Source organism: Mytilus galloprovincialis, chromosome 6 (assembly GCF_965363235.1).
Source record: "Mytilus galloprovincialis chromosome 6, xbMytGall1.hap1.1, whole genome shotgun sequence".
Classification (NCBI taxonomy): Eukaryota; Metazoa; Mollusca; class Bivalvia; order Mytilida; family Mytilidae; genus Mytilus; species Mytilus galloprovincialis.
In genome coordinates, this window is record NC_134843.1 from 93,447,674 (window position 1) to 93,475,641 (window position 27,968).

The 27,968-nt window shown below is 32.7% G+C and overlaps 1 protein-coding gene across 1 annotated transcript; it reads right to left on the reverse strand.

Moving 5' to 3' along the window:
- Nucleotides 1-7,845: 7,845 nt before the first annotated feature.
- Nucleotides 7,846-27,667, reverse strand: LOC143080751 (uncharacterized). The gene is made up of 2 exons (XM_076256759.1): nucleotides 27,577-27,667; nucleotides 7,846-11,244 (listed from the first exon to the last, which is right to left on the reverse strand). The coding sequence occupies exon 2, from the start codon at nucleotides 11,220-11,222 to the stop codon at nucleotides 7,971-7,973; it is 3,252 nt and encodes a 1,083-aa protein (XP_076112874.1). The 5' UTR covers nucleotides 11,223-11,244; nucleotides 27,577-27,667; the 3' UTR covers nucleotides 7,846-7,970.
- Between the last annotated feature and the right edge of the window lie 301 nt (nucleotides 27,668-27,968).

The following is a 27,968-nucleotide window of genomic DNA, read 5'->3' on the forward strand; positions in this document are numbered from 1 at the left end:
TCTGCTTTTCATATCTTTTATTTATTCTTCCTCAAACAAACATGGTTAGTTTATAAAATCATTTTTATGGCCCCGCAACGAAGTTGTTGGTGCCATATAGTTTTACCCTTGTTCGAAATTCCGAAATTCTGAAATTCTGTAATTCCGTTATTTCGAAATTCCGTCATTCCGCAACAAACCATTAGGCAGAGTTTTTTTCTGAAGGCCTTCAGATATTTGGCCGATTTTTGGTATGTGAGTTAACCATGATGTGGACTTTTATAAATTGTTGAAAATCACAGTTATACAGACTTTTTTTCTGAACTCTTTCAGATATTGGGCTATTTTTGGGTATGTGAGTTAACCATGATGAGTTAGAGATCAAGTTTAAGTTTTGTTCTCCTCGGCTAATTTTTGTCGAAATTACAGGCTATGGACTTCAATAAATTGTTAAAAATCATGGTTATACAGACTCTTTTTCTAAATGCTTTCAGATAATGGGCTGATTTTTGGTATGTTAATTACTCATGGTGAGTTACAGATCAAGTTTAAGTTTCGTTCTGCTCCGCTTATTTTGGCAGGTTTACAACTTTGAAAATTGTTGAAAATCACAGTTATACAGACTTTTTTTCTATACACCTCCAGATTTTGAGCTGATGTTTGATATGTGAGACTACCATCATGTTTGTGTCCACATGTGTTATTGAAATTGCAGATTTTTCAACTTTTTGAAACAGGGCCATTCGTGTCTCTTTGACACATCTAGTTTTCTAATTTTTGGATATATAAATATAAGAAGATGTGGTATGAGTGCCAATGAGACAACTCTTCATCCTAGTCACAATATGTTAAATAAAACCATTCTAGGTCAATTTAGTACAGTCTTCAACACAATTTGATTTAAATTTATTTTTGGTGTTTTTAATGCCACTTTCATGCACTGTATTTTGACTATTTCGAAAACCACTGACTTGCAATCGGAAAAAACTGACTAGTTAATTAAGATTGGAGTTAAGTGCACCCGCACGAGTGGGGTTCAAACTCAAAACCTCAGTGTTGACTGGCTGTTAATTACAATAGTTACTACTTAGACCACTCGGCCATCAAGGCCCCGTCTTCAAAAGGAAGCATTTGCTTACACTGAATAGCAGCTTTAAAGGACCCCAAAACAAATTACTACTGTAAGACCAATGGTTTTCCTGTTTGAATGGTTTTGCAGTTGTCAATTTTTTGGGTCTTTTATAGCTTGCTGTTTGATGTGAGCCAAGGTTTCCTGATGAAGATTGGGGCCTCAGTGGCCGAGTGGTCTTAGTAGTTACTGCTGTTATCACTGGCTAGTCAAATAAAGGAGAAACAGGAAACATATATGAACCACATCAACAAACGACAATCACTGAACATCAGGTTCCTGACTTAGGACACATACAAACAAATGCAGTGGGTTTAAACAATTAGTTTGATTATATTCACATTTAACAGGTAAGTGTTCTTGCATCAAATTCACAAATCAGCATGACCTTGGAGGTGTGGTAAAATTGCTAATGAGACAATTAAACACCATAGAATGAGAAATGATGGTACCCTCTTAATCAAGTCAATATCTAATTTAAGATTTGTCTAATTGTCTCCAAAACAACATGGTTGACAATAGAACTAAAGGGTAAAATGTTTAGTTTTATGAAAACCACTGTAAATAAGAGAAAATCTGATTGTGGCAGAAATGTTCAGAATGTGGAGATCTTCCTTCTATCCATTTATATCAAAACTGATGTAAAAGTTTTTTTCTGAATAAGGATTTCATGGCCAGGAATATTGTACTTCAAGTACTAACTTTTGCTTGCAAACAAATATGGTGACCTTGATCTCACTAGAAATAAGATTGCAAAAATCCTATACTGATGGCCACACATTTAACAGAACTATATTCATGCTTAAAGTCAAATAAACCTTCAACTTGAAGTTGAACCACTCCAACTCTTTTTGTAACTTAGAACTGGACGGTATTTACAAACAAATAAGAAGCTTTAAGACTGGTGCTCTATTGTGCCTTTTATCTCCAGAAACATTTGTCAGTTCTTTTCATCAAGTACTGGTAATTGAGATTGATTTGTGTTCACGCTCTCTCCTGTGGCAAACTATTTAGAGATGATTAATGAAGTATAAACAGGAGAGCATGACCTTACAGCTGACTACGCTTCTTCTAATGAAGGGAAGTAATCCCATCACATAAGATTAAGTAAGAATTGTCCATTGTAAAACATTTGCATTGATAAATGCACATACAAATTTCTTCTTTTTTTTCTGTAGGTTTTACAGTATAAATTTCACATATACTTAATATTTTAAATGATCCATGTTAATTAGGTCAAGGTTAAATGAACCCTGCTAGACAACATATACAGCTTTCATTGATCAATGAATCATTAAAATGATGTCATGGTCAGATATACCCTGCCGGACAACATGTACACCAAGTAATCATTCCAAACACCAAATATAGTTTGAACTTTGCTTTACAATATCAAGTAACAATGAACATTTAATATTGGATAAAACCATGAAAATGAGATCAAGCCAAGGTCTGATGAATCCTACCAAACATGTAGCAGACTATGTGGTATGGGCTTTGCTCATTGTTGAAGGCCGTAGTGACCTATAGTTGTTAATTTCTGTGTTATTTTGGTCTCTTGTGGACAGTTGTCTCATTGGCAATCATACCACATGTTCTTTTTTATATGTACACCTTTACAATAATTCCATAAATCAAATATAGTCTTATAGTTTATAGTATCTGAGAAATAGACCAAACTTCTAAAACTTAACATTGACAAATGAACTATGAAACATACCAAACATGTACACCCTTACAATTATTTCATACATGAAATTTAGTTGATCTGTTACTTATAGTGCCTGAAAAATTAACCAGACCACAAAAAATATCCCCGATAACAGATCCATGAAATGAGTTCATAGTACGGTGAACCTAGTCAAACGGAAATATAGTCCTTGCAAAGATCCCATATACTAAATAAATAACATGGTTCCATCAGTTCCTGAATCATGAAAATGAGGTCAAGGGCAATGGTCATATGACAGACTTAACCTGATAACATAAGGCATCTGCATTCAAGGTATGAAGCATGCACAGCACTTGTCTGTAACTTCTGAAATCTACTGCAACTGTTATAGCCAACTTCAAAATGTCAAATTCTAAGATGTCAGGCTTGAAATTACAAGTTTATTTTTTTTTGCCAACCATTTAATATAACATTTAATTATTAACAAATTAAGATTTTCAAAGTTTTAAATTCATGATATTTCATACAGATAGAAAATATTGTAGAATTTCTTTCGTCTATTTCAAGAAATTCTATACAACTGAGAACAAAAAATCAATTTAACAATAACATAAATGATTATTATATATATTTTATTCGCATGTAGATTGTTGCAGGTGAGGTAGTTAATTCAACACAATATTCATAGCAGTTTGTTTTATTTTCTCTCCAATAATATCAATATTTTTCATTGATGAATTATCTCCCCTTTTTTATACACAAAAAAATGTGTTTGTCTCAAATACCAGGTATTCAGGATTTAGTTGGAAAAAAATAAGTTATTCACTACTTAAACTTGAATATAAAAATTAGATTTTAATAATAAGATTGGGTAAAAAGTTTGCTAACCCTGTACCCCTAATTACTGTACCTGATATATTCTTTTTTTAAACGCCACAGGATCAACTTTTTATTTAAATTTGGTTTACCTCTGCAGGAGGTTTGTAAAATTCCTTTAATAGAAAAAATTCAAATTTCTTACTTTTCAAAATAAAATTATGAAAAATGTCAACTCTTACTTTTCTATAGGAAATATATTTTTTTAAAGCAGAAAACTGTAGAGCTACATGTAGATGTAAAAATGCCATTTAATGCAAGACAGCTTTTTTTAAATCAATAAATATTCATTAAATTTTAAGGCAGGAATATCAACCAACATAAAGAGAAAAGTCTTTAAACTTTGTAACAAAACAACCAACATATTTAACAAATTCAACTCTAACAAAACTGTACAATTAGTTTGCAGCTGATTAATACATAAGCACTAGTTTTAAAACATGGTCACTATATATTTTGTCTTTTAATTCATGACCTTAGTTTGAATTTTTAAAATGTAGACCTAATGTGTCATCCTTTCTTTATTGTGATTATTTATACTTAAGTTTCATGAAGCCTGATCAAGGCTGTGAAGCAGAGTAGTCTAATATGTTGTTACAGAGATATGGTTGTGTTTCAACCTTGAAATCATAATAGAGGTCATCTGTTCATGTGATTTTGTATTCCGAGTCTGATGAAAAATGAATATGATCATCAGGTCCTGTTCAGGTGCTTACAAAACTCAAAACAAGAGGCTCCCAAGAGCCTGAATCGCTCACCTGTTATATTTTTTGCTTAAATCTTTCATCAATGATTTATTCTTGTTTTTTAATATATATTAATGAGTGGCTTAAAAATGCCATTTAAAGGTTCATTGTATCTATTTTCTTCAAAGCATTAAATGCATTTTACCCATATGTTCCATTTTAGCCATAGTCTATGTTTCTTGACATAAAAGGAAATAAAATAAAAAAATTATACTAGATTCATTAGAGAATATTTTTAAAGTTAAAAAACATAAACAACTTTTGAAAAATTGTCCTTAAAAGGGCAATAACTCTGTAAGGGGTCAATTGACAATTTTGGTCATCGAAAAACGTTTTTGAAGATCTTACTTTGCTGAACATTTTTGTTGTTTATAGCTTATTTAATCTTCAATAATATTCAAGATAATAACAAACAAGAATGTGTCGCAAGTACATGGATGCCCAATCCGCACTATCATTTTCTATGTTCAATGGACAGTGAAAATGGGGGAAATCTCTTATTTGGCATTAAGATCATATCATAGGGAACATGTTTACTAAGTTTCAAGTTGATTAGACTTCAACTTCATCAAAAACTACCTTGACCAAAAAATTTAATCTGAAGCAGGACTAGGGACGGACGGACGCACAGACCAGAAAACATAATGCCCATAAATGGAGCATAAAAACTGCAAAATTTTCTTAAAATAACCAATTTAGTGGCAGCAACCCAACAATGGGTTGTTAGGTTTGTCTGAAAATTTCAGAGCTGATAGATTGACAAATTGAACTATTTTACACCATATCAGATTTGCTCTAAATCAATGCTTTAATTTCTAAGATATAAGCCAAAAACTGTATTTGACCTCTATGTGTTATTTTTTAGCCATGGCGGCCATGTTTATTTATGGATGAAAAATTCTAATACATTTCATAAACTAGATTCCTAAAGGAACATTTAGTTAAACTTAAGAAGTATAAGGCCCAGTAGTTTCAGTGGAGAAGATTTTTTAAATAGTTTTTGAAACAGACAACAGATAACAGACAATGACAGACACCAAGTGATGGCATAAGCTCACATGCCCTGGTGAGCTAAAAATGAGTTCAAATAAGTCGTTATCAACATGATCAATATTAACAATAAATAGATAATTGTTTGATTATTCATTACCATTTCAATAATTGATATAAATATACAATTTAATTGTTCAAATTATAACATAATTTTGACTTCATAGCAAAAATGTAGTAATTTTATTATTGACACTTTAAAACTTGTATCATAAAAATTGTTATCAACATAATCAATGCAAATATGTGACCAGCCACGACATATCCAGGCTTATGGAGGTAGAACGTGACTAGCCACTTCCAGGCTTAGGAGGGTACAGTGTCTAAAATTTGCTTTTTGTATATTTATCTAGAATATTCCGAAACAAAACTCTCTATCATGTTATTATGACATATTTGTTGTAATAGCAATGAAACGAGTCATTTCGAATATCGGTATGAAAATGAGACTGTTCTATGACGGCTTTTATTTATTGAAGGCATTAATTTATAAAATACAAAATTATTGTATTTATTGGCTCTTAGTAATGTTCAATAGCGTATTTGAATAAAATTTCAAAGACTTAAATTTACTACAATACAAACAATTCTTAGCTCTATTTTAGAACATGTAATTTAAACTTGTTGAAATGAAGTTAGTTTAAAATTTGTCAAAGTAAGCTTTAAGAATTCCTTTTTTTTAAATTCGTCTTTTAATTTAGATTTATCATGCATGTCTCTAAACAAAGTATGCGACGCGTAACAGTTTATAAGAAGGTGTTCTCATATATGCATTTGATACGGTGCATTTATTATAGATATATTTCAGACTCCATTTATGAAAGAAAATTTATAAAGCAGAGCATTTTTTTTTTGTAGCTCTATTTTAGAACATGTAATTTAAACTTGTTGAAATGAAGTTAATTTAAAATTTGTCAAAGTAAGCTTTAAGAATTCCTTTTTTCAATTTAGATTTATTATGCATGTCTCTATACTTAGTATGCGACGCTTAACAGTTTATAAGTAGGTGTTCTCTTCTATGCATTTTATACGGTGCATTTGTTAGGGATATATTTCATATTTCATTTATGAAAGGGAATCTATAGAGCAGAAATTTGATTTTTTTTTTGTATCTATCTAAAATGTAGATACAAATATTTTTCACTTAAAACGATAAAGTAAAACTTCTTCAAAACTTATATATGATGTATAGTCCTGCGTCAGCAAAAAAGAAGCCAAGGAAAGTGTTTTTCTCTTCTTCACAAATACAAACGTATTTCATTGAATCTCGATATTTATCATGTTTATAATTTTTCTAACAATGACGTTCTACCTCCATAAGCCTGCAAATGTCATGGCGGGTCACATATTTGAACATTTAAAAAAAAAATATTTGATTTGACACTTTTTATCCTGTATATGTCTTTTTTCTATTAATGCACAACAAAAGATGAAGATTTTCAAGAGTTACTCCCCTTTATGATTTTTTGCCTTGAGGTACTTCTACATGCACATTTATGCATTTAATTATATGACATCATCATGATTGTATAGAATTTTCACAAAATTTACTATAGTCATGATAGTTGTTAAAATGTATTGATGTCTTTTAAGAATACTGTGCTTTATGGCAAGCCGTTTTACTATTTATTCTAACTTCAAGATACCCTAATAATATTTATAAGATATCTCAAATAGTTTATAAGATATCTTATATAAGATATCTTATAAACTATATGAGATATCTTATAAAGTTTATAAGATACCTTATATAAAAAAAATATTTATAAGATATCTTATATACTTTATAAGATATCTTATAAACTTCAGAAGAAATCTTATAAACTTTAAAAGATATCTTATAAAGTATATTAAATATCTTAAAAAGAAAATTATATAAGATATCTTATAAATTAAATAAGATATCTTATAAACTTTATAAGATAAGTTTATAAGATATCTCATACAATTTATAAGATATCTCATATAATATATAAGATATCTTATATAATCAAGTTTTTATAAGATATATTATAACTTTAGGAGATATCTAATAAATAATTTTTATATAAGATATCTTATAAAACATACAAGATATCTCATATAATATATAAGATATATCTTATAAATAAAATTATATGAGATATCTTATAAATTATATGAGATATCTTATATACTATATAAGATATCTTATAAAGTATATATAATATATCTTATAAAGTATATAAGATATCTCATATAGTTTATAAGATATCTCATATAATTTTTAAGATTTCTTATAAAGTTTATAAGATATCTTGTAAAAACTGGATTATATAAGATATCTTATATATTATATGAGATATCTCATATATTATATGAGATATCTTATATATTATATGAGATATCTTATATATTATATGAAATATCTTGAAGTTAGAGTAAATAGTAAAACGTCTTGCCATAATGCTTGCTACAATGAGCAAAACATTGAATCATCAAATATGTATGGAGATAAATTTCAGCTGCCATGTGTCAAAAAAGCATTGACCTGTAGTAGTTATATAACCCAGTAATTTCTTGATGGAGTTGGACGTTTAAGCTCCTGTAGAAATTTCGATTTGGATTTAGACTTGCCTTTTTTCCTGTGTAAGTCTAGAAATGGGAACAAGTCTGATGGCAGACGTCCTTTATATGGTATACAATTGTCCAAAATGACAGCAGAAGCAAGGCACTGTAGAGATCGGTTTCCAACAGGACACATTTGGGTAGAGGATGATTCAGAATAGAAGATTGGTGTTTTATCTCTAGCATCCAAACAATCTGGATGAGCCCCTGACTTTATAAGGGAGTTGATAATTGCATACCGATCATCTAATCTACTACTCTTTAATTTACTTGTTTCAACAGAAATAACACGGTAACATATATGAAGTGGTGTCATTCCAAAATCGTCAACAGAGTTTGGGTCAGATCCCAGAGATAACAAAATCTCCACTAATTCCTCTGATCCTATGACTACATCCTCCAAATCTTCACCTATCTTTCCTTCTCTGCTATTTTCAGGTATAACTGGTGAAGCATAATGAAGCAGACTTTGGCCATAGCAGTTTCTAAGGTCATCCTTAATTACTCTCTTCATGAAGCCCAAAAATCTACATTTCTCTTCCTCTGACTTCTCATATCTGCTTAAAACTTTGATTGTCAACAACAGTGGAGCCATATCACTGAAATATCTTTGTTTCTTTGGTGTAGCTAGGCAGTTCAAGAAGAAACATTTAAAAACTGCCATCATCAAGTCATACGATAGCATATCATATTCTTCGTCAACTAATATTGTAAAAAACAAATTTGTTAAATCTTTAATAAATTTCTTTAGTGTATCTGTTTTTAATATGTCCCTCATCATAAAGCGTTCCTCTTGTGAAATATGTTTAATAAAGTATGGAAAGCTGTAGACCACTAAAGTTACCCACTCCTGAATAAAGTCTTCACTTTCATATTCATTAGCTAGTGCTTGTATTGACTTCAATGTCTCAAAACTACCATAACCCATTAGTCTCTCGTGAATTAAGCCAGACTTCAACAGTAAAGCTATGCGTGTGTCACGTTCTTCTTCAGATGTTGTAGATACTTCATCATCATCATCCTCATCGTCTTCATCTGTTTCCCATTCTTCATCTTCCTCGTCTTCCTCATCATCATCAGTGACCTCATCTTCAACATTAGTACCAGATTTATCATCCTTTGTATCAGATGCTTTCCTGTCCGTAACAGATATTTTGTCTTGTGACTCAAATTGTTTGTCTCCTGCAGCAGATTCTTTGTCTCCTGTTTTGACTGTTTTTCCATCTGACTTACTTTCTGCTTCTAATTTTGCAGTTTCCTTTTGATGACAGAGGTTATTTAGATGAAATTTGAAGGAAGTTTCCGGTGGACTGACAGATAATTTCGGCACTGACCCACACTTGACCCATTTTTCATGGCTGGCAGTAACCTGTATAGCAACACCCAAAGCAGTTTCTGACATATCAGCATATACTAAGTCCATGTGTACATGAGGCATACCTTCCATTGGGTTGAGTAAGTTAACAGCAACACGATTCATGTCTTTACAAATAACATCTTTCTCCCAGTGTGAGATAACTGGATATTTTCCTCCATTTCCATTTTGATTGAATTTTTCTTCCTTCATTAGGTCAGCAACCTCCCAACAATTCATGGCATCCTTAAAATATTCCCTTGCAGCAAAGTATGCCCCAGATGCTTCTAAAGCATCAAATTTGGCTTGGAATGGAATTTGTGATTTATTTAAACAAGCTGAGATGAGTCTCTTACCAGCACAAGCTAAATAGACCACTGGATGTATGTACTGATACTCCACCGTTGTATCCTCACTCAAAATAACTTCATTTGTTGTTGAATCAATAGTGCAATATTTTAATATGGTATCAACATTGGTTTCTATAGTTTCTTGTTGTTTATCTGATTTAGGTATTGTATAATTTTTAAGTACATTTGCACTATTGATATCAGTTCCATTTCCTTTCTTAAAATATTTCTTCATATAGTTTGATACAGGACACTTTGTAAGAACCTCCTTATGTAACATCTCGTAACCTAACAAAGAAATACCCTGAGCATTCCTTATATTTGCCAAATTCGGAACTCTTCTTAACAGCAATGGTAGAACAGCCTTGTAAAGATCTTCTGGTGCACCTAAATTAATGACATCTCTATTCTCTAATGTTGTCATAGTTGTAAATATGTCAAAAAGTTGAACATCCGAACATTTCTCTACTGCTCCTTTATCTATCAACATCTTAACAATTTTAAGTTTTGGTAAAAATGGCACTGGAATTTGTTCACATTCTTTGTCCTTTTCTTCAGGTTTTTCATCTCTTCTGTCTTCTTCTTTTTCCTCATCTTGGTCATCCTTATGTTTTTCCTTATCCATGTCATCTCTAGGTTGTTTATCTTCAAGTTTTCCTTTAGGTTTTACTTCATTTACATTTTCATCATATTTAATTTCATTTGAATTTTCATCCACCTTAATTTCATGTTCATCTCCTCCATGTTTGTTTTCATCTTTGTCTTTTTCCTTTTCCTCTTCATCTTCACTTGAGTCCTCATCGTCATCATCATAACCATCAACTTCATAACCAAATGTTTGAAATGGTGGTTGTGTAAAGATTTTCATAGAAAACATCAATAAATTAAAGTTTGCTCCTATGTTCTTTCCAGCATCAGCATTGTGTTCCAGTAAATACCTGACAATATCTTCATTCTGATTGGCTACTGCCCAAAGCAATGGCCTCCTATTACTCTCATAGCCTTCCACATCTGCTTCACAATATTCCACTAAAAACCTAACTACTTCTAGATTTCCCATCTTACAAGCTAATGACAAAGGTACATGATCGTGATGATAATCATCTTTAACTTTCATCAGCTCTTTTCGTTGTTCTTTAGTGCAGATTCCCAATAATGCTGATAAGTATCCTTCTGCATCGTTAGACCTACTCTTCATTTTTCTTGTAGCTAAAATTGAATCAAGAATGATGTGTTTAATGGCTTCAAATGTTACTGAATCAACTCCATCACCGTAATTACAAGTTTCATCTTCAGAATCTGTGTCACTTGCCTCTTGTTGGTCAAATTCTCTACCTTCTCCACAAATATCGGTCCGTTCATATTTAGTCAACTCATCCAAACTTGAACTACATTTTCTGTTAATTATTTCCGTCTGGAACTGCTTTTCCATAAGACTCTTTTCCCTTACTTTTTGGTCTATATTATCTCCACAGTCCATTTCTCTACGTCTTCAAACAACTCTGAAAATAAACAAGTAAAAAAATTATGCAGAAAGTAGCTATACAATAACTATCAAATGATGAACTATATTAGTATGGAACTAGCAACTTATAATGACTTTAATTGCAATGTATTTCACACAGAACTGCATCATCTGAAATTGGACATAAACAATATGGAAGAAATGATTGAAGAATTTGATCCTTTGTTTCCATAACAGCTTTAAAACAAGAGTGCACACGCTGAAATGTCTCGCCTTCTATACTAATCATTGATATTATGTTGATAGTCCTAAGTATAAAGCTAAGCTTTATTACAACTGTCACATAAACTTAACATTAACCAAGATAACTAAACAAAGACCAATGAACCTTGAAAAAGAGGTCCAGGTCAGATGAACCATGCCAGGCAGACAGGTACAGCTAACAATGCTTCTATACAACATATATAGTTGACACATTACTTATAGTTTAAGAAAAATAGACCAAAACACAAAAACTTAACACTGTGCAATGAACCGTGAAAATGAGGTCACGGTTAAATAAAACCTGCTCGACTGACATAAAGATCATAAAATATTTCCATACACCAAATATAGTTGACCTATGGCATATAGCATTAGATAAAAAGACCAAAACTCAAAAACTTAACTTTGACCACTGAACCATAAAAATGAGGTCAAGGTCACATGACATCTGCCCGCTAGACATGTACACTTAACAATCATTCCATACAACAAATATAGTAGACCTATTGCATATGGTATGAGAAAAACAGACCAAAACACAAAAATTTAACTATAACCACTGAACCATGAAAATGAGGTCAAGGTCAGATAACACCTGCCAGTTGGACATGTACACCTTACAGTCCTTCCATACACCGAATATACTAGCCCTATTGCTTATAGTATCTGGGATATGGACTTGACCACCAAAACTTAACCTTGTTCACTGATCCATGAAATGAGGTCGAGGTCAAGTGAAAACTGTCTGACAGACACGAGGACCTTGCAAGGTACGCACATATCAAATATAGTTATCCTATTGCTTATAATAAAAGAGAATTCAACATTACAAAAAAATTGAACTTTTTTTTCAAGTGGTCACTGAACCATGAAAATGAGGTCAAGGACATTGGACATGTGACTGACTGAAACTTCGTAACATGAAGCATCTATATACAAAGTATGAAGCATCCAGGTCTTCCACCTTTTAAAATATAAAGCTTTTAAGAAGTGAGCTAACGCCGCCGCCATAGCCGCCCATGTAGCCGCCGCCACCGGATCACTATCCCTATGTCGAGCTTTCTGCAACAAAAGTTGCAGGCTCGACAATTATCTAACATCATTCAAGCAACAGACTGACCAGTATTTTAAGGCTACTTTATGGTTTGCCAGTTGAATGAATGGTTATGTGTACACACTTATGAAGAAAAAGATAGGCCAAAGATACAAGAGAGACAGTTCAACTCATGAGTCGAAAATAAACTGACAACACCATGGCTAAAAAAGAAAAAGACCAACAGACAAAATAATAGCACACAAGACGTAACATAGAAACTAATGACTAGAAGAAAAAGTATAGAATAAGATAAAAGTTATTATATTTTCTGTTCTGACTTTTAAGCCACACTTCTAATTACCTCAAATGAAGCTGCCATATGAGACCAAATAAAAAATTATGTGTGTTTACTGAACATTATTACATGCTGCAGAGCTCCAGATAAGAATTCTCAAATTGGGGTTTTTACCCACCATTTTCTTATAAAATTGGGTGATAAAGTTTTTTAATTGCATTATCAATTTCAATTCACCCCTCAAGTTAATACCAAATTTAGTTTTTCACCACCAATTTACTTAATGTATTGGTTTTTTTTATCAACACAATATTGAATATTTATCTATAGGCAATATCAACCCCAGATTTTTTTCCATCTGATACTATATATATGTTTCTTTCTTTGTTCAGCTGTTTTATTTGGTTTAGGGTTAGGGTTATTTGCTAGCTATTTTATTTGGTTTATTCACTGAGGAGCAATTGTAGGTTTAATTTGTGTCCCGTTTCAAACCTTCTGCCAGTTTTGTATTTTCTCACAAAAACGGATATGTGTATTCACAGGCACTAGTCTTATACCTTTATATAATAAATTCTGAGACCAGTGCCTGTGTGTGTATTCATTGAATAACCATAAAATGAAAAAAAAATAGTATATAAACTCTAATTATACTTGAATATTTTTGTTTTATTCAATTTACATAAATCTGGGTTTAGTTGTCTTTTATTAGAACTTTTGGTTTTTGATGCTTTAGCATGTCATACTTGATTTGGCCTTTCACTTTTTCCAACTGATTTGATTTTTGATGAAACCCTGTGTTTATTAGCAATGTTCTCGTTAAGGTACCCACACATGCCCGTGCGTTCGATGGACGCTTCCTTAAAACACCGGCTGAGTCTTGTTATCATCATTACTTTCCCTCAGCTTTTCAAAACTAGAGGCTCTAAAGAGCCTGTGTCGCTCACCTTGGTTTATGTGAATATTAAATAATGGACAAAGATGGATTCATGACAAAATTGTGTTTTGGTGATGGTGATGTGTTTGTAGATCTTACTTCACTAAACATTCTTGCTGCTTACAATTATCTCTATCTATAACAGTACTTTCTGTGGAAAATGTTATTGAAAATCTTAAATTGTTAAAAATTGACTATGAAGGGCAATAACTCCTTAGGGGGTCAATTGACTATTTTGGTCATACTGACTTATTTTTAGTTCTAACTTTGCTGTACATTATTGCTGTTTACAGTTTATCTCTATCTATAATAATATTCAAGATAATAACAAAAAAACAGCAAAATTTCCTCAAAATAACCAATTCAGGGGCAGCAACCTAACAACCGATTATCAAATTCATCTGAAAATTCATGGGCAGATAGATCGTGACCTGATCAACAATTTTACTTCCTGTCAGATTTGCTCTTAATGCTTTGGTTTTTGAGTTATAAGCCAAAAACTGCATTTTACCCCCATGTTCTATTTTTAGCCATGGTGGCCATCTTGGTTTGTTGGCCATGTCACTGGACACATTTTGTTAACTAGATACCCCAATGATGATTATGGCTAAGTTTGGTTAAATTTGGCCCTGTAGTTTCAGAGGAGAAGATTTTTCTAAAAGATTACTAAGATTTATGAACTAGAGGCTCTAAAGAGCCTGTGTCGCTCACCTTGGTCTATGTGAATATTAAACAAAGGAAGCAGATTGAAAATTGACTACAAAGGTCAATAACTCCTACAGGGGTCAATTGACGATTTCGTTCATGTTGACTTATTTGTAGATCTTACTTTGCTGAACATTATTGCTGTTTACAGTTTACCTATATCTATAATAATATTCAATATAAAACAGCAAAATTTCCTTAAAATTACCAATTCAGGGGCCGCAACCCAAAAACAGGTTGTCCAATTCATCTGAAAATTTCAGGGCAGATAGATCTTGACCTGATTAACAATTTTACTTCATGTCAGATTTTCTCTAAATTATTTGGTTTTTGAGTTATAAGCCAAAAACTGCATTTTACCCCTATGTTCTATTTTTAGCCGTGGCGGCCATCTTGGTTTGATGGCCAGGTCACCGGACACATTTTTTAAACAAGAAACCCCAAAGATGATTGTGGCCAAGTTTGGATCAATTTGGCACAGCAGTTTCAGAGAAGAAGATTTTAGTAAAAGATATATAAAATTTACGAAAAATGGTTAAAAATTGACTTTAAAGGGCAATAACTCCTAAAGAGGTCAACTGACCATTTTGGTCATGTTGACTTATTTGTAAATCTGACCTTGCTGAACATTATTGCTGTTTACAGTTTACCTATATCTATAATAATATTCAATATAATAACCAAAAACAGCAAAATTTCCTTAAAATTACCAATTCAGGGGCCGCAACCCAAAAACAGGTTGTCCAATTCATCTGAAAATTTCAGGGCAGATAGATCTTCACCTGATTAACAATTTTACCCAATGTCAGATTTGCTCTAAATGCTTTGGTTTTTGAGTTATAAGCAAAAAACTGCATTTTACCCCTATGTTCTATTTATAGCCATGGCGGTCATCTTGGTTAGTTGGCAGGGTCACCGGACACAATTTTTAAACTAGATACCCCAATGATGATTGTGGCCAAGTTTCAAATAATTTGGCCCAGCAGTTTCAGAGGAGAAGATTTTTCTAAAAGATTACTAAGATTTACGAAAAATGGTTAAAAATTGACTATAAAGGGCAATAACTCCTAAAGTGGTCAACTGATCATTTTGGTCATGTTGACTTATTTGTAGATCTTACTTTGCTGAACATTATTGCTTTTTACAGTTTATCTCTATCTGAAATAATATTCAAGATAATAACCAAAAACAACAAAATTTCCTTAAAATTACCAATTCAGGGGCAGCAACCTAACAACGGAATGTCAGATTCATCTGAAAATTTCAGGGCAGATAGATCTTAACCTGATTAACAATATTACCCCATGTCAGATTTGCCCTAAATGCTTTGGGTTTTGAGTTATAAGCCAAAAACTGCATTTTACCCCTATGTTCTATTTATAGCCATGGCGGCCATCTTGGTTAGTTGGCGGGGTCACCGGACACAATTTTTAAACTAGATACCCCAATGATGATTGTGGCCAAGTTTGGTTAAATTTGGCCCAGTAGTTTCAGAGGAGAAGATTTTTGTAAAAGTTAACGCCGGACGCAGGACGACGACGGACGACGACGACGACGGACGCCGGACGCCAAGTGATGAGAAAAGCTCACTTGGCCCTTCGGGCCAGGTGAGCTAAAAATGGTTAAAAATTGACTATAAAGGGCAATAACTCCTAAAGTGGTCAACTGACCATTTTGGTCATGTTGACTTATTTGTAGATCTTACTTTGCTGAACATTATTGCTGTTTACAGTTTATCTCTATCTATAATAATATTCAAGATAATAACCAAAAACAGCAAAATTTTCTTAAAATTACCATTTCAGGGGCAGCAACCCAACAACGGGTTGTCCGATTCATCTGAAAATTTCAGGGCAGATAGATCGTGACCTGATGAACAATTTTACTTCTAGCAGATTTGCTCTAAATGCTTTGGTTTTTGAGTTATAAGCCAAACTGCATTTTACCCCTATGTTCTATTTTTAGCCATGGCGGCCATCTTGGTTGGTTGGCCGGGTCACGCCACACATTTTTTAAACTAGATACCCCAATGATGATTGTGGCCAAGTTTGGTTTAATTTGGCCCAGTAGTTTCAGAGGAGAAGATTTTTCTAAAAGATAACTAAAATTTACGAAAAATGGTTAAAAATTGACTATAAAGGGCAATAACTCCTAAAGGGGTCAACTGACCATTTGGGTCAGGTTGACTTATTTGTAAATCTTACTTTGCTGAACATTATTGCTGTTTACAGTTTATCTCTATCTATAATAATATTCAAGATAATAACTAAAAACAGTAAAATTTCCTTAAAATTACCAATTCAGGGGCAGCAACCCAACAACGGGTTGTCCGATTCATCTGAAAATTTCAGGGCAGATAGATCTTGACCTGATGAACAATTTTATCCCTGTCAGATTTGCTCTAAATGCTTTGGTTTTTGAGTTATAAGCCAAAAACTGCATTTTACCCCTATGTTCTATTTTTAGCCATGGCGGCCATCTTGGTTGGTTGACCGGGTCACCAGACACATTTTTTAAACTAGATACCCCAATGATGATTGTGGCCAAGTTTGGTTAAATTTGGCCCAGTAGTTTCAGAGGAGAAGATTTTTGTAAAAGTTAACGACGCCGGACGACGACGGACGACAGACGACGGACGACGGACGCCGGATGCCAAGTGCTGAGAAAAGCTCACTTGGCCCTTTGGGCCAGGTGAGCTAAAAAGCAGAAAACATGCTTCTATTCAATATTTTTACCGGACATTCACCATGTTCACTTTTGTTTTAATTCAATGTATGTTATGATAAATCCAGAGCGATGCGAAAAAAATATGACTGCATGACACACGCTAATTGGATAAACGCCGAGAAGATCGAAATGTTTTCAAAAACAAGTGTACATATTGAGCAATGGAAAACTCCAACAGGGACTCATTTCAGCTGCTTGATCCAGGGATCTATTTTTAGAACGAAAGGAAATTTCCAATTATAAATATTATAAAAAAAGATTTACGTGACCACTGTAAACGGAAGGGTAAATAACACAAACAGTAGCCAATAAAAGGGTGGAGAACTCATGGTTTTGGCATATAATTGGGTTTTTCTTTGAATTAGTTGGGTTATTGAACCCTACAATGGGCAATTGCATTGGGTTTTTTATTATTTGTATTGCGTGATCACGCAAAAACGCAGTTTATCTGGAGCTCTGAATGCTGAAAAAAAGCTAAGTAGCAAGGTAGGGAATTTTTTTTTTAAATATAAAACACTGCATAAACATCAAAACATTGCCTGTATTTTTCAGCCTAAAATTAATAAAGTCCTGAACTATGGGAACATATGTTCATTTAAACATACTTAGCAAATACATACTGGGTAAATTGTAAATTAACTTGAAATTGTTATGTTGTGGTCAACATGGTCAAATAAACTCATCGTAGATTCCAGGACTAAATTTTATATATACTCCAGACATGCGTTTCGTCTACAATAGACTCATCAGTGACCCTTGAATCCAAAAAAGTTTAAAAAACCCAAATAAGTACAAAGTTGAAGAGCATTGAGATCATAAATTCCTAAAAGTGTTTCCAAATGCAGCTAAGCTAATCTATGCCTCAGGCCTGAGGTAGAAAAGCCTTAGTATTTCAAAAAATTCAAAATTTTGTAAACAGTTAATTTATAAATATAACAATATCAATGATAATTCATGTCAGCACAATAAAGTGCTGACTACTGGGCTTGTGATACCCTCAAGGAAATAAATCTCCACCACCAGTTCTTGTGGTGAAAACTAAAGTTTCCAAAAAATCATGAGACCTTCTAGAGAACTTAGTTTGTTTAAAATTGGTATGAACCAATACTGTTACATGTAATGCAGTATAAGTTTAAATGTAAAATATTTTGGTGTTTTCATATTTTTTTGTATTTATCACATTTTATCACGTAGGTGCCTCTAATAGCAGACTCAATGTTATGGGTTTAACTTTTTCATTGTTTTAATCAGTATCAGATCCAGAACTTTTTATATTAAGGGGGTGTCAAGTGACTGCCATAAGAGGGGGCCTGTTTCAGTCTAGTCCAAATAATTATGACATTTTGAAAGGCTATTATATTTTTTTCTTTTACGCAGTCGCAGGAAGACGTCATAGTAAAAAGTAAAAATAGCCATGACATCATATTAAAGTCATAATTATTTGGACTAGTTTCAGTCATGCTTCATTTATTCCATATATGGGCTATTTAAAAAAAAATGATGCCAAAGTGTGACAAACATGGTAAAAAATTAAGTCATTGCTAATCTTTTTTCTATCATTTTTCTTTAATCCAGAGACATTCAAGTTTACAAAACTACCAAGGGTTAATGCAAAATAATAAAAACAAAAATTTTAACAACATTTTACTCATAAGAATTCATCCACTTTTCAAAGGAAACAACATAATAATAATATCAACTGACAAACATAAATAAGAATATAAATATCAATGTAATTTTTTTGTTTGTTGCAATAAAGGTACTAAATGATTTTCCTGCAATTTTTTTTTAATTATAAACAGTTTTTTTTTTTAAATATTTAAATTTCACCAATTTTTAGTGTATTCTTTAATATCTTATTTCAAAAGTTTTTATATCTCTTTGCAAAAGCTTTAATTTAATATAAAAAGTATAAGGAAGCAAACATATATGATCTAATTACATCCTCTGAAAATTTCACAACAATTGCTTCAGTCAATTCTAAGTTTTCTTCATTTAAAAAATACAAACATGTGTTTTTTATCCTTTTGTTACACTCCTGACATATTTTTTCAGTAACTGTAAGACTGTTTTTTAATGGAATGTTTAGAAAATCAGTAATGATATCTATTTTAAATTTACAATCTCACAAATAAATAAATTTATTAGATATTTGATTACATAAATTCAGGGGTTGACACTAACTTTTGTAGGCACTAGCCCCCAGGGCTAGTAAAAATTTTATTCGACTAGCCCTGTTCTGTGTCAGGTAGCCCGGTGAGTGGGCCAACGGCCCACGAGTGAGCAGGCCGTAGGCCTGCGAACTTGCTAGGGGGGTCTGGGGGCATGCCCCCCCATAAATTTTTTGAAATTTAGATGCAAAATCCTGCATTCTGAGGCCTTTTAAGAAGATGTTTTCAGTCTGAAAAATAACTATTTCATACTTGTTATCTTCATAAAAAAAAAAAAAAATAATTTAAAAATGAACACCAAAGAAACATAACGGCAGGAATTTGTTTGTCAAAACTTGCATTTTTACTGTTAATGAATTGAGTAAAACATTTCAATGATTGCTAAATTATTTCCCTTTTTTAGGGACAGAAAAAAATAGCTACACTATGAAAAATTGTCCCTTGTGACATATTTTTATAAAACATCCATGAAATTATGTCCAAGCACTTGGGACAATTTTTCACTAAGGGGGACACTAAAAAGTCTATTCTATAGTTTAAAAATGTGATATTCTGTCCCAGAACGAAATTTCACAGATGAATTGTGAAATATCAGAAGACAATTCAATGGGACACTTTTTTTGCTTATAAAAAACTCATCAACTAAAATAATCAAATTTAAAAAAAACAATGTTTTTGATTAATTTTATTTACATAAATAAGTTAACTTGTCCCCTATTTTACTTTTGGTTTCTGATGCTGAGTCTTCATGTTCCAACTGATTTGTTTCTAGTCCGAGAATACTCTGACGTCCAACGGCTGTTTTGCTTGACAAGCTGGGGCCGTGGGACGAGCTCTGACGTCCCACGGCCCCAGCTTGTCTGGCAAAACAGCCGTTGGACGTCTGACAGAGTAATCTCGGACTAATTTGTCTCATGACGAGTTTTAACCCTGTTCTCGCTAATGCATTATGACATGCATACATCCCGGTACGTGCAATGGACGCTTTATGATACTAATGGCTTAGTCTTGTTATCATCATCACCCCCTCAGCTCTCAAAAAGAAGCTAATCACATTTAATATTATCGGAAATTTACTTTCGTTTCAGTACATTGCAACTGTATGATAAGTCCCGAGCAATACGAAATGAATTATGACGACATGACAAACGCTAATTCGATAAAGACAGAGAAGTTCGAAAAGTTTTCATCACTACGTGTACCTTTGGAGTAAAGGGAAATTTCAACAGGGAACCTTTCAACGCTCTATTTTTAGAACGAAAGGACATTTCCAATTTAAACTAATTACGCGACGACTATGTAATAGATAAGGCTAAACTATGCACACGATTTATCAGGATCTCTGTTGTGATTAATGATAAAATATAATAAAACCAAAATGTATATGCAGTATAATTATTGTTTATTTCAAAACGGGTTATCTTGAAACCTGGTGCATTCTTACTTTAAGGGCCGAGTAATCTTAGGCCGAGTTGACTGTATATGGCGACTGGTTTACGGTAGAAATTTTACCCTCCAGTATCTGTATCTGTATAATAAAGAGGTCGTGGAACCAGTGTAGACAATATTCCACAAAGTTGTCAGATATGACCGGCGTTTGGACTGTACTTTGCCGAAAGTACAACAGATTGATGTTCAATGACAAATAAATTTACTAGCCCCTCGGGCTACCGCGCCACGGACATTTACTAGCCCGACACAAAAGTTACTAGTCTCGGGCTAGCGGGCTAGCGTTAGTGTCGAACCCTGTTACATATTTTTTTAATTTCTGAGCAAAGAGCAAACTTTTAATATGTTTAATGAGAATTACACTTTAATTTTTAAGAATCTTTGGTGAATAGTGTGCAGAAAAATCACTTTTACAAGACAGATCAGCTTTCTCATAACATTGTAAAGATGTTACAATTATTTTAATAAAGAATCATGTTGAATTTTGTTATAGATAAGCAACATCAGAAACTTGTCAGGAGTGTAAAAAATGTTACACTCCTGACCATAATTTATTGCTTCCATATTTTAACCTGAAACTGACCTGAAATCATGTAGAGTCTTTATATTTCACATATTATTTTAGTGCAAATTAAGAACAGGTTAAAAAAAATTATATACTCCTTACATATTTACAAATTTTGCTAATTGTCTATTTAAAAAAAAAGATGGCTTTCCTTTAAACCTTGTTCAGTCTCTTGTTTGATACTATATATATGCTGTTTTTATGTCAGATAATGTATTATGATAAGTTTGTTCGTTCTACCAAAGTTGGTAGCAGTATGTGCTCTGTATATTAAAAATTGTCCAAAAATGTACCCAAAAATGTCAGGAGTGTAACGCTTTAAAATGTTTAAGTGTAACATTCATGTTATTTTTTATAGAAACAATGTTGTTATTATTGGTTTTCCTTTCTGGAATTTGAGTGTGAACACCATCTGTTGCATATTTTCAGTAACAAACATGCCATTATTATGGCCTTTATTGCTTGTTTATGCTCAATACTTGTATGTCAGGACTGTAACACATTTAAACAAGCTAGTTCAATTGCAATTTTAGTTCAAAAATTTCAAAAGTAATGATGTAGACTTGTATTCTGTGTTAAGCTGAGGTGTAGTAATGTCATTTTATAATAATTGTCAGCTTGTTTTTCTTCCAATAACTTACCTTTGCTAATAAGATTGAAATAAGGCATTTTTTTGTGTTACACTCCTGACATTGAAGTATTGAGCATACAACAGCAATGAAGGCCGTAATAATGGCATGTTTGTTACTGATAAACTGTAACAGGTAATGTTCACTGAAATTCAAGAAAAAACAACAACTATAACAACATTGTTTCTTAAAAAAATACATCTTAACCCAGTTGTTACACTCCTGACAGACCTGGGTAGTCCTCTTATTGTAACCATAATATTCCAGTAGTAGAACTTCAGGGTCAACTGGATGCACCTGTGCCAAGCTATGATACTTACCTAAAAGAATAAACCGTGCAAGATGTACAGAAACATGTTATTTCACCTACAAAGACATTTTCTGGCAGCATATTGACTTTTACTAACATTTTTTTTTTAACACAAACTTATTTGACTTACCTTATGAGGCTCATAAAAATGTAAATATATGGAAGAATTAAACAAGAAATCATAGTCAAGATATAATAGTTGGATGAAAGATATTGTTTGGTATTGTATCTGCCCTTATTTATTCTATATCATCAATGAATGCACATGCTTTCTTCTAAATGTCACACTAAAAGCGTTACACTCCTGACATTTTGAGGTACAATTTTAGACAATATTTTTTAAACAGAGCACATACTGCTATTATCTTTGGTAGTTAGGACCAACTAATCATAATACATTATCTGACCTAAAAACATTACAGATATAGTATCATACAAGAGACTGACAAAGGTTTAAAGGAAAGGCATCATTTTTTTTTGAAATAGCCCATATAATTCTTCCCACAAAAGACCATGATTCTCATTTTTCTTATATTCATATTGCCCTGTTGTTATAAACATATTTACACTTTTGGTATTTAGCTGAATTTTGTCTCCAAATGACCTTAGATCGCCTCCGAATAACCTTTTGATGTCAAGCAAAAATCACTTTTTTATTGTGACATCAAATTTTTTGAATTGTTATGTCATAGTTTAAGGGAACCTGTGTGATTCTACGTGATGGCGGAAAATTTGCATACAAGTGTAAATGGGTCTATTTTACAAGCCAGAGTTGGTTGGTATGACTAGAGAGGTCAAAGCCACACTCACTTTTGAGATTTTTTTATTTTTTTTTGTATTTTACAAATATTGTGTCGTCTCTTATTGTGTTTTCCACCTTCTTACGTTTTCGACCTAATTCTTCTTTCACTTCCCGTATGCAGCTCATGCCCGCATGATGTCATATTCGGCTGCTATACTTAGTAACAATAGCAAATGATACGACTTTACGTGTGGTGAAGGTTTTCCAAATAAAGTTATAATAATTAAGTATTTATGATTTTATATTTGATATCACATTTTCGTACTTTTCCACTAATACCACTTTTACCTTCCTTCCCAAAGAAACCATCTAAAATTATCAATTTCTTTAAAAATATGGCTAAGGTCTTTTTGCATGCAAAGTTAACTTCAAGGTCATTAAGTCACATGACTGTCATATGGTAAGTTGTAATACTTACAGGTAATTTGCATACGAAAATATGCATGCTCCTTACAGCTTTTTACCGAAAAATAAAATATCAGTTTATTTTTATTCACAGAAAAAACAGTCTGTCAGTGTAAATTACTGACAATACTCACAAACCTCACTTCACAATGCATTAACTAAAGTATTCAACAAAAACATGAATATATACAAGATCATACAAGGCTTCCCATGTGCCTCATTTTGAAATGTGTACAAATTGTCCAAAAAAGATATCAAAATTATATTACAAAAACACAAGACGCTTGTTTTTGTCAACAAAGAGGCCATCGATCCAATGAATTATAATAAAAAATAATTTAAAGATCGAAATATATTTCAGAGAAAGTGATTTTATGCACAAGTATACTATTACTAGTGACTCTCAAAATATTAGGCATGCCTATGTTCACAGTGGCAGCTCCAGAAATTTTAATTAGTGGGGGCCCACAGACTGCATAAGAGGAGCCACCCCAGTCACACTTCAGTGATCAGAGACGGATTTAGGGGGAAGCCCCTTTTTGAGAAAAAATTTGGTTGCATTTGTGAAAAATTTACTTATGAAAAATATGTTGATAGTGTTAATAATTATAAATATCTTGGTTTGCACTTTAGTGCATCAGGGTCATTTTCATATGCTCAAAATGAACTGTATAAAAAGTCCTTGAAGGCTTATTATAAATTGTACAAGAATTTATTATTACTTAATCCAAGCATAAGTACCAGCTTATATGTATTTGATCATACCATAAAACCAATACTCCTACATGTATATGGGTCTGAAATATGGTGAACTTTTAATCCATTATCAGCAAGATTCAGAAATGGAACTTTACCCTTTGAAAAAATCTATTCCAGTTTAAAATGTGAGCGACTACATATAAAAATTTGTAAACTTGTTTTAGGTGTTCATAAAAAATCCATGAATTTTGGAATTTTATCCTAGCTAGGACGATTCCCACTATACTATATGGTTAAATCCATGTTAAATTACTGATATCGCTTGGAAAATCTTGATTCCCAATTTTCTCTTCTTAAAGATGCTTATGTAACATCAAAGAATCTTTCTCATTCAAAAAAAACATATTGGTATGGCTCTATGAAGTCAATTCTTGAAATGATCCCAGACATCAATCATCTATCTTCACCATTACCAAAAATTAATAGCTTCAAAGCTAATATGAAAAAAAATTTAAAATCATATTTTATAGACTTGTGGAACACTGAATTGGTAAAGCATTCAGATGGTAAACTTAGAACTTATGTTACATTCAAATCAGTCTTTGGAAGAGAAAAATATCTTTCCATTATTGGGAATTTTTAACAGAGACGAAGCTTAACAAAGCTCAGAATTTCATCACACCACTTAAGAATTGAGTCTGGAAGGTATCAGGGTACTCTCCTAAATGATAGAACTTGTACTCGTTGTAACTCCGGAGATGTGGAGGATGAATATCATTTTTTATTCCAATGTGTTAAATTTAATGATGACCGCAATCATCTATTTCAAGAGATAACTAAAAGTTGCCCCAATTTTTTAACTCTTAACACAAGAGATAAACTGATATGGCTTATGAACACAGAAGATAAGTCTATTCTTACTGCTTCATGTAAATTTATTTCGAAAAATTGTTAATTATGTGGCTTTCTTGTCTGCTTCAGACACGAGGAGGACTGTGTAAACACCACAGCTCCTTGAGTACCGCCCCTTGGTGTCTGTTGCAGTAGGGAAACCTACACTATTCTCAATACCTATTTACGTGAATATACATGAACTTTTTCCATTTGTGTTTGTTTTTCTGCATCAGATACGAAGAGGATTGTTAGAGCTTTTAAGATCACAATCCTAGAGCATCGTCCCTTGGTGTCTGTTGCAGCTAAACAATCATTTATTTTAAATTTTTACATTTTCAGCAAAATATTATAAAATCAAGTAAATAAATAAATGGGGTTTGCCACATCTCTGGAGTAGCAACTCTCAAATACTTTTTTATTTAACAAATAATACCATACCTGCCAACTTTCACGATTTAGGCGTGTATTACACGATTTTGACCCTTTGTCACGATTGCACGATCGTGATCGTGAAAAACCCTCTAAAACACGATTTTGTGAAAATCTACACGAAAAATATGATGGTTCCCGATTTTGAACTGTGTCCAAGGAAGACATTCGTGTTCAGCCAATCAAATTCTATGTTTCTCATGATCAAATTAATCAGCCAATCAAAAACGTTTTCTCTCAAGATAATTCTAACATCCTAGATTTTGAACTTGTGTTGATTTCCTCTGTTTTTTTAAAATCGTAAACATGGCAAATGGTTTTTCACCTGCAAGGAGGTTCTTACACAGAATAACAATAAAAGCATGGTTGATTGACAAACTTCAATGATGCAGTACTACCATAAAGATAATAAATAGTAGTTTATTCACTAATTTATTGATATTTCACTTGCTGTAACAAATGATATGTATTCACATGATTCAATTAAAATACCAAATCATTTAATGTACTATTTTTCGTTTTTCACATGGACAAAACAAAAAAACCCACATGAGGAATCCCTTAAATGAGGGACTTCCCTTAGTCAAGGGGTCATTTTACTTCTGTGAAAAATAAGAATGAAAAATGTAGATTTTTATTTAACTTAATTTAAATGGGAAATTCTGACATTATATTTAGAACTACTGTTCTAAATGTAGGGTCCAATTATTTTGAAAAATAAAGAAGATATACATGATATATTAGGCCATGAACATACCATAATACTTGGACATGTGTTGACCATATTATACCAGATAGATCATAAGATGTATAATTCTTTGGGAAAAGTTACTTTAAATAATATGAATATCACTCAGAAAATGTGCTAATTTTTACATTAAAAAGTGGTTTTTAATGTCCTTACATTGAGGGGATACCCCTAGGTGTTGTTCCCAACCTGATAAAGGTCTTTCTTTGTGCATAATTTTAAATTGGAAAAGTCAACAATTATTTAACATCCTTACACATGAAATTAATTCCTGGTCTTGCAGCTACATGTTCATCTTTTCTACTGATATATAATAACTAGAATCATGCAAATAAACTTTAGAAAAAGGCATGTAAGCTCATCTTACAAATATGACACTTTTTCTAGACCACAAAACAGCACATGCAAAATAGTCGGCGCAAAGAATTGTAACCTTTGAAATTGTTGTCGCGCACTAAAACCCCCATGGGCACTTTCAAAACTTGGCAGGTATGTAATACCTGTATGACTATTTCAATAGTTTATTTTACATTGTTAATATGTAAAATACTGTATGTTGTATCAATTATATATGTTATGTGTATATGCCCCCCTCCTGGGGACCTAATTTGGAAAATAAAATTTATCTTATCTTATCTTATAGGGAATCACTGAAGCATGACTGGAGCAGGCGCCCCCCCCCCCCCCCCCCCCCCCGTCCCCCCCCCAGCCCCCTCCCCCCCTAAGGCAGTCAATGGGCCCAGTGGCGGATCCAGAACTTTCCTAAGGGGGGCCCGCTCCAATCATGCTTCAATGATTCCCTATATAATCAACTAAATTTTTCACACAAAAGGGGGGGCAGGCCCCCCAGGTCCCCCTATGGGGCCCCACTTAGGAAAATTTCTGGAGCCACCAGTGGTGATTTCCTATATATAAGCAAACAAATTTTTTCCCAAAAAGGGTGGGACCGGGCCCCACTAAATCCGCCTCTGGTTCAAACATATAAAAGAGAAATTCGGAAAAATATGTTGGGTCGAAACTCGAGGGCCGAAAATACAATTTGACAATATAAATACACGAGGATAAGTAGATAAATTATCTGAAGGAACAAGGTCTAATAACACATGATATATTTCTGTTTTATTTAGTTTTTTTTTATTTTTTACTATTGTTCTTTGTTATTTGTTTTGATAAATGCATGAGCCGCTAAAAAATGACACCACCCCCTTTTTTAACATGCCACTGGTAGAGCACTGACCTAATCTATTAATTAAAGTTTTCACTGTTCTAATTTACAAAGGTATTTGGTCACTTGATTTTTTTTTTACCTTGTTTACATTCTATCGGATACTAAAATTAACATCAACAAAGTTCAGCACCTTGCATTGCCGGCAGATCGAAATATGGCGCCAATCAATTTGTAAATTCAATAAAACAAGTTTTGGTAGTCCCGTGCTTATAACCTTTTGACCGTCTTTGTTATGAATTCATATAATCTGAGACATATTTGTCTATGCCTATGGTATGATAATATCAAAATCATTTGTTTTTCATCATTTTATATATCATTTTAAACCTTACGTTGATTGTGCAGCTGTTGTGCAGACTGATTGCGGCTTACTACATCCTGTGGCAACTTATTTCATTCACATTTCACACGATACACAGTGATATTGTTGGCTTTTTTCATAACTACTTCTACCCTTTTTTATTAGGAAAA

Coding starts and splice junctions, on each gene's coding strand:
- LOC143080751 (XM_076256759.1), bottom strand. CDS start 11,222: ATGGACTGTGGAGATAATATAGACCAAAAAGTAAGGGAAAAGAGTCTT.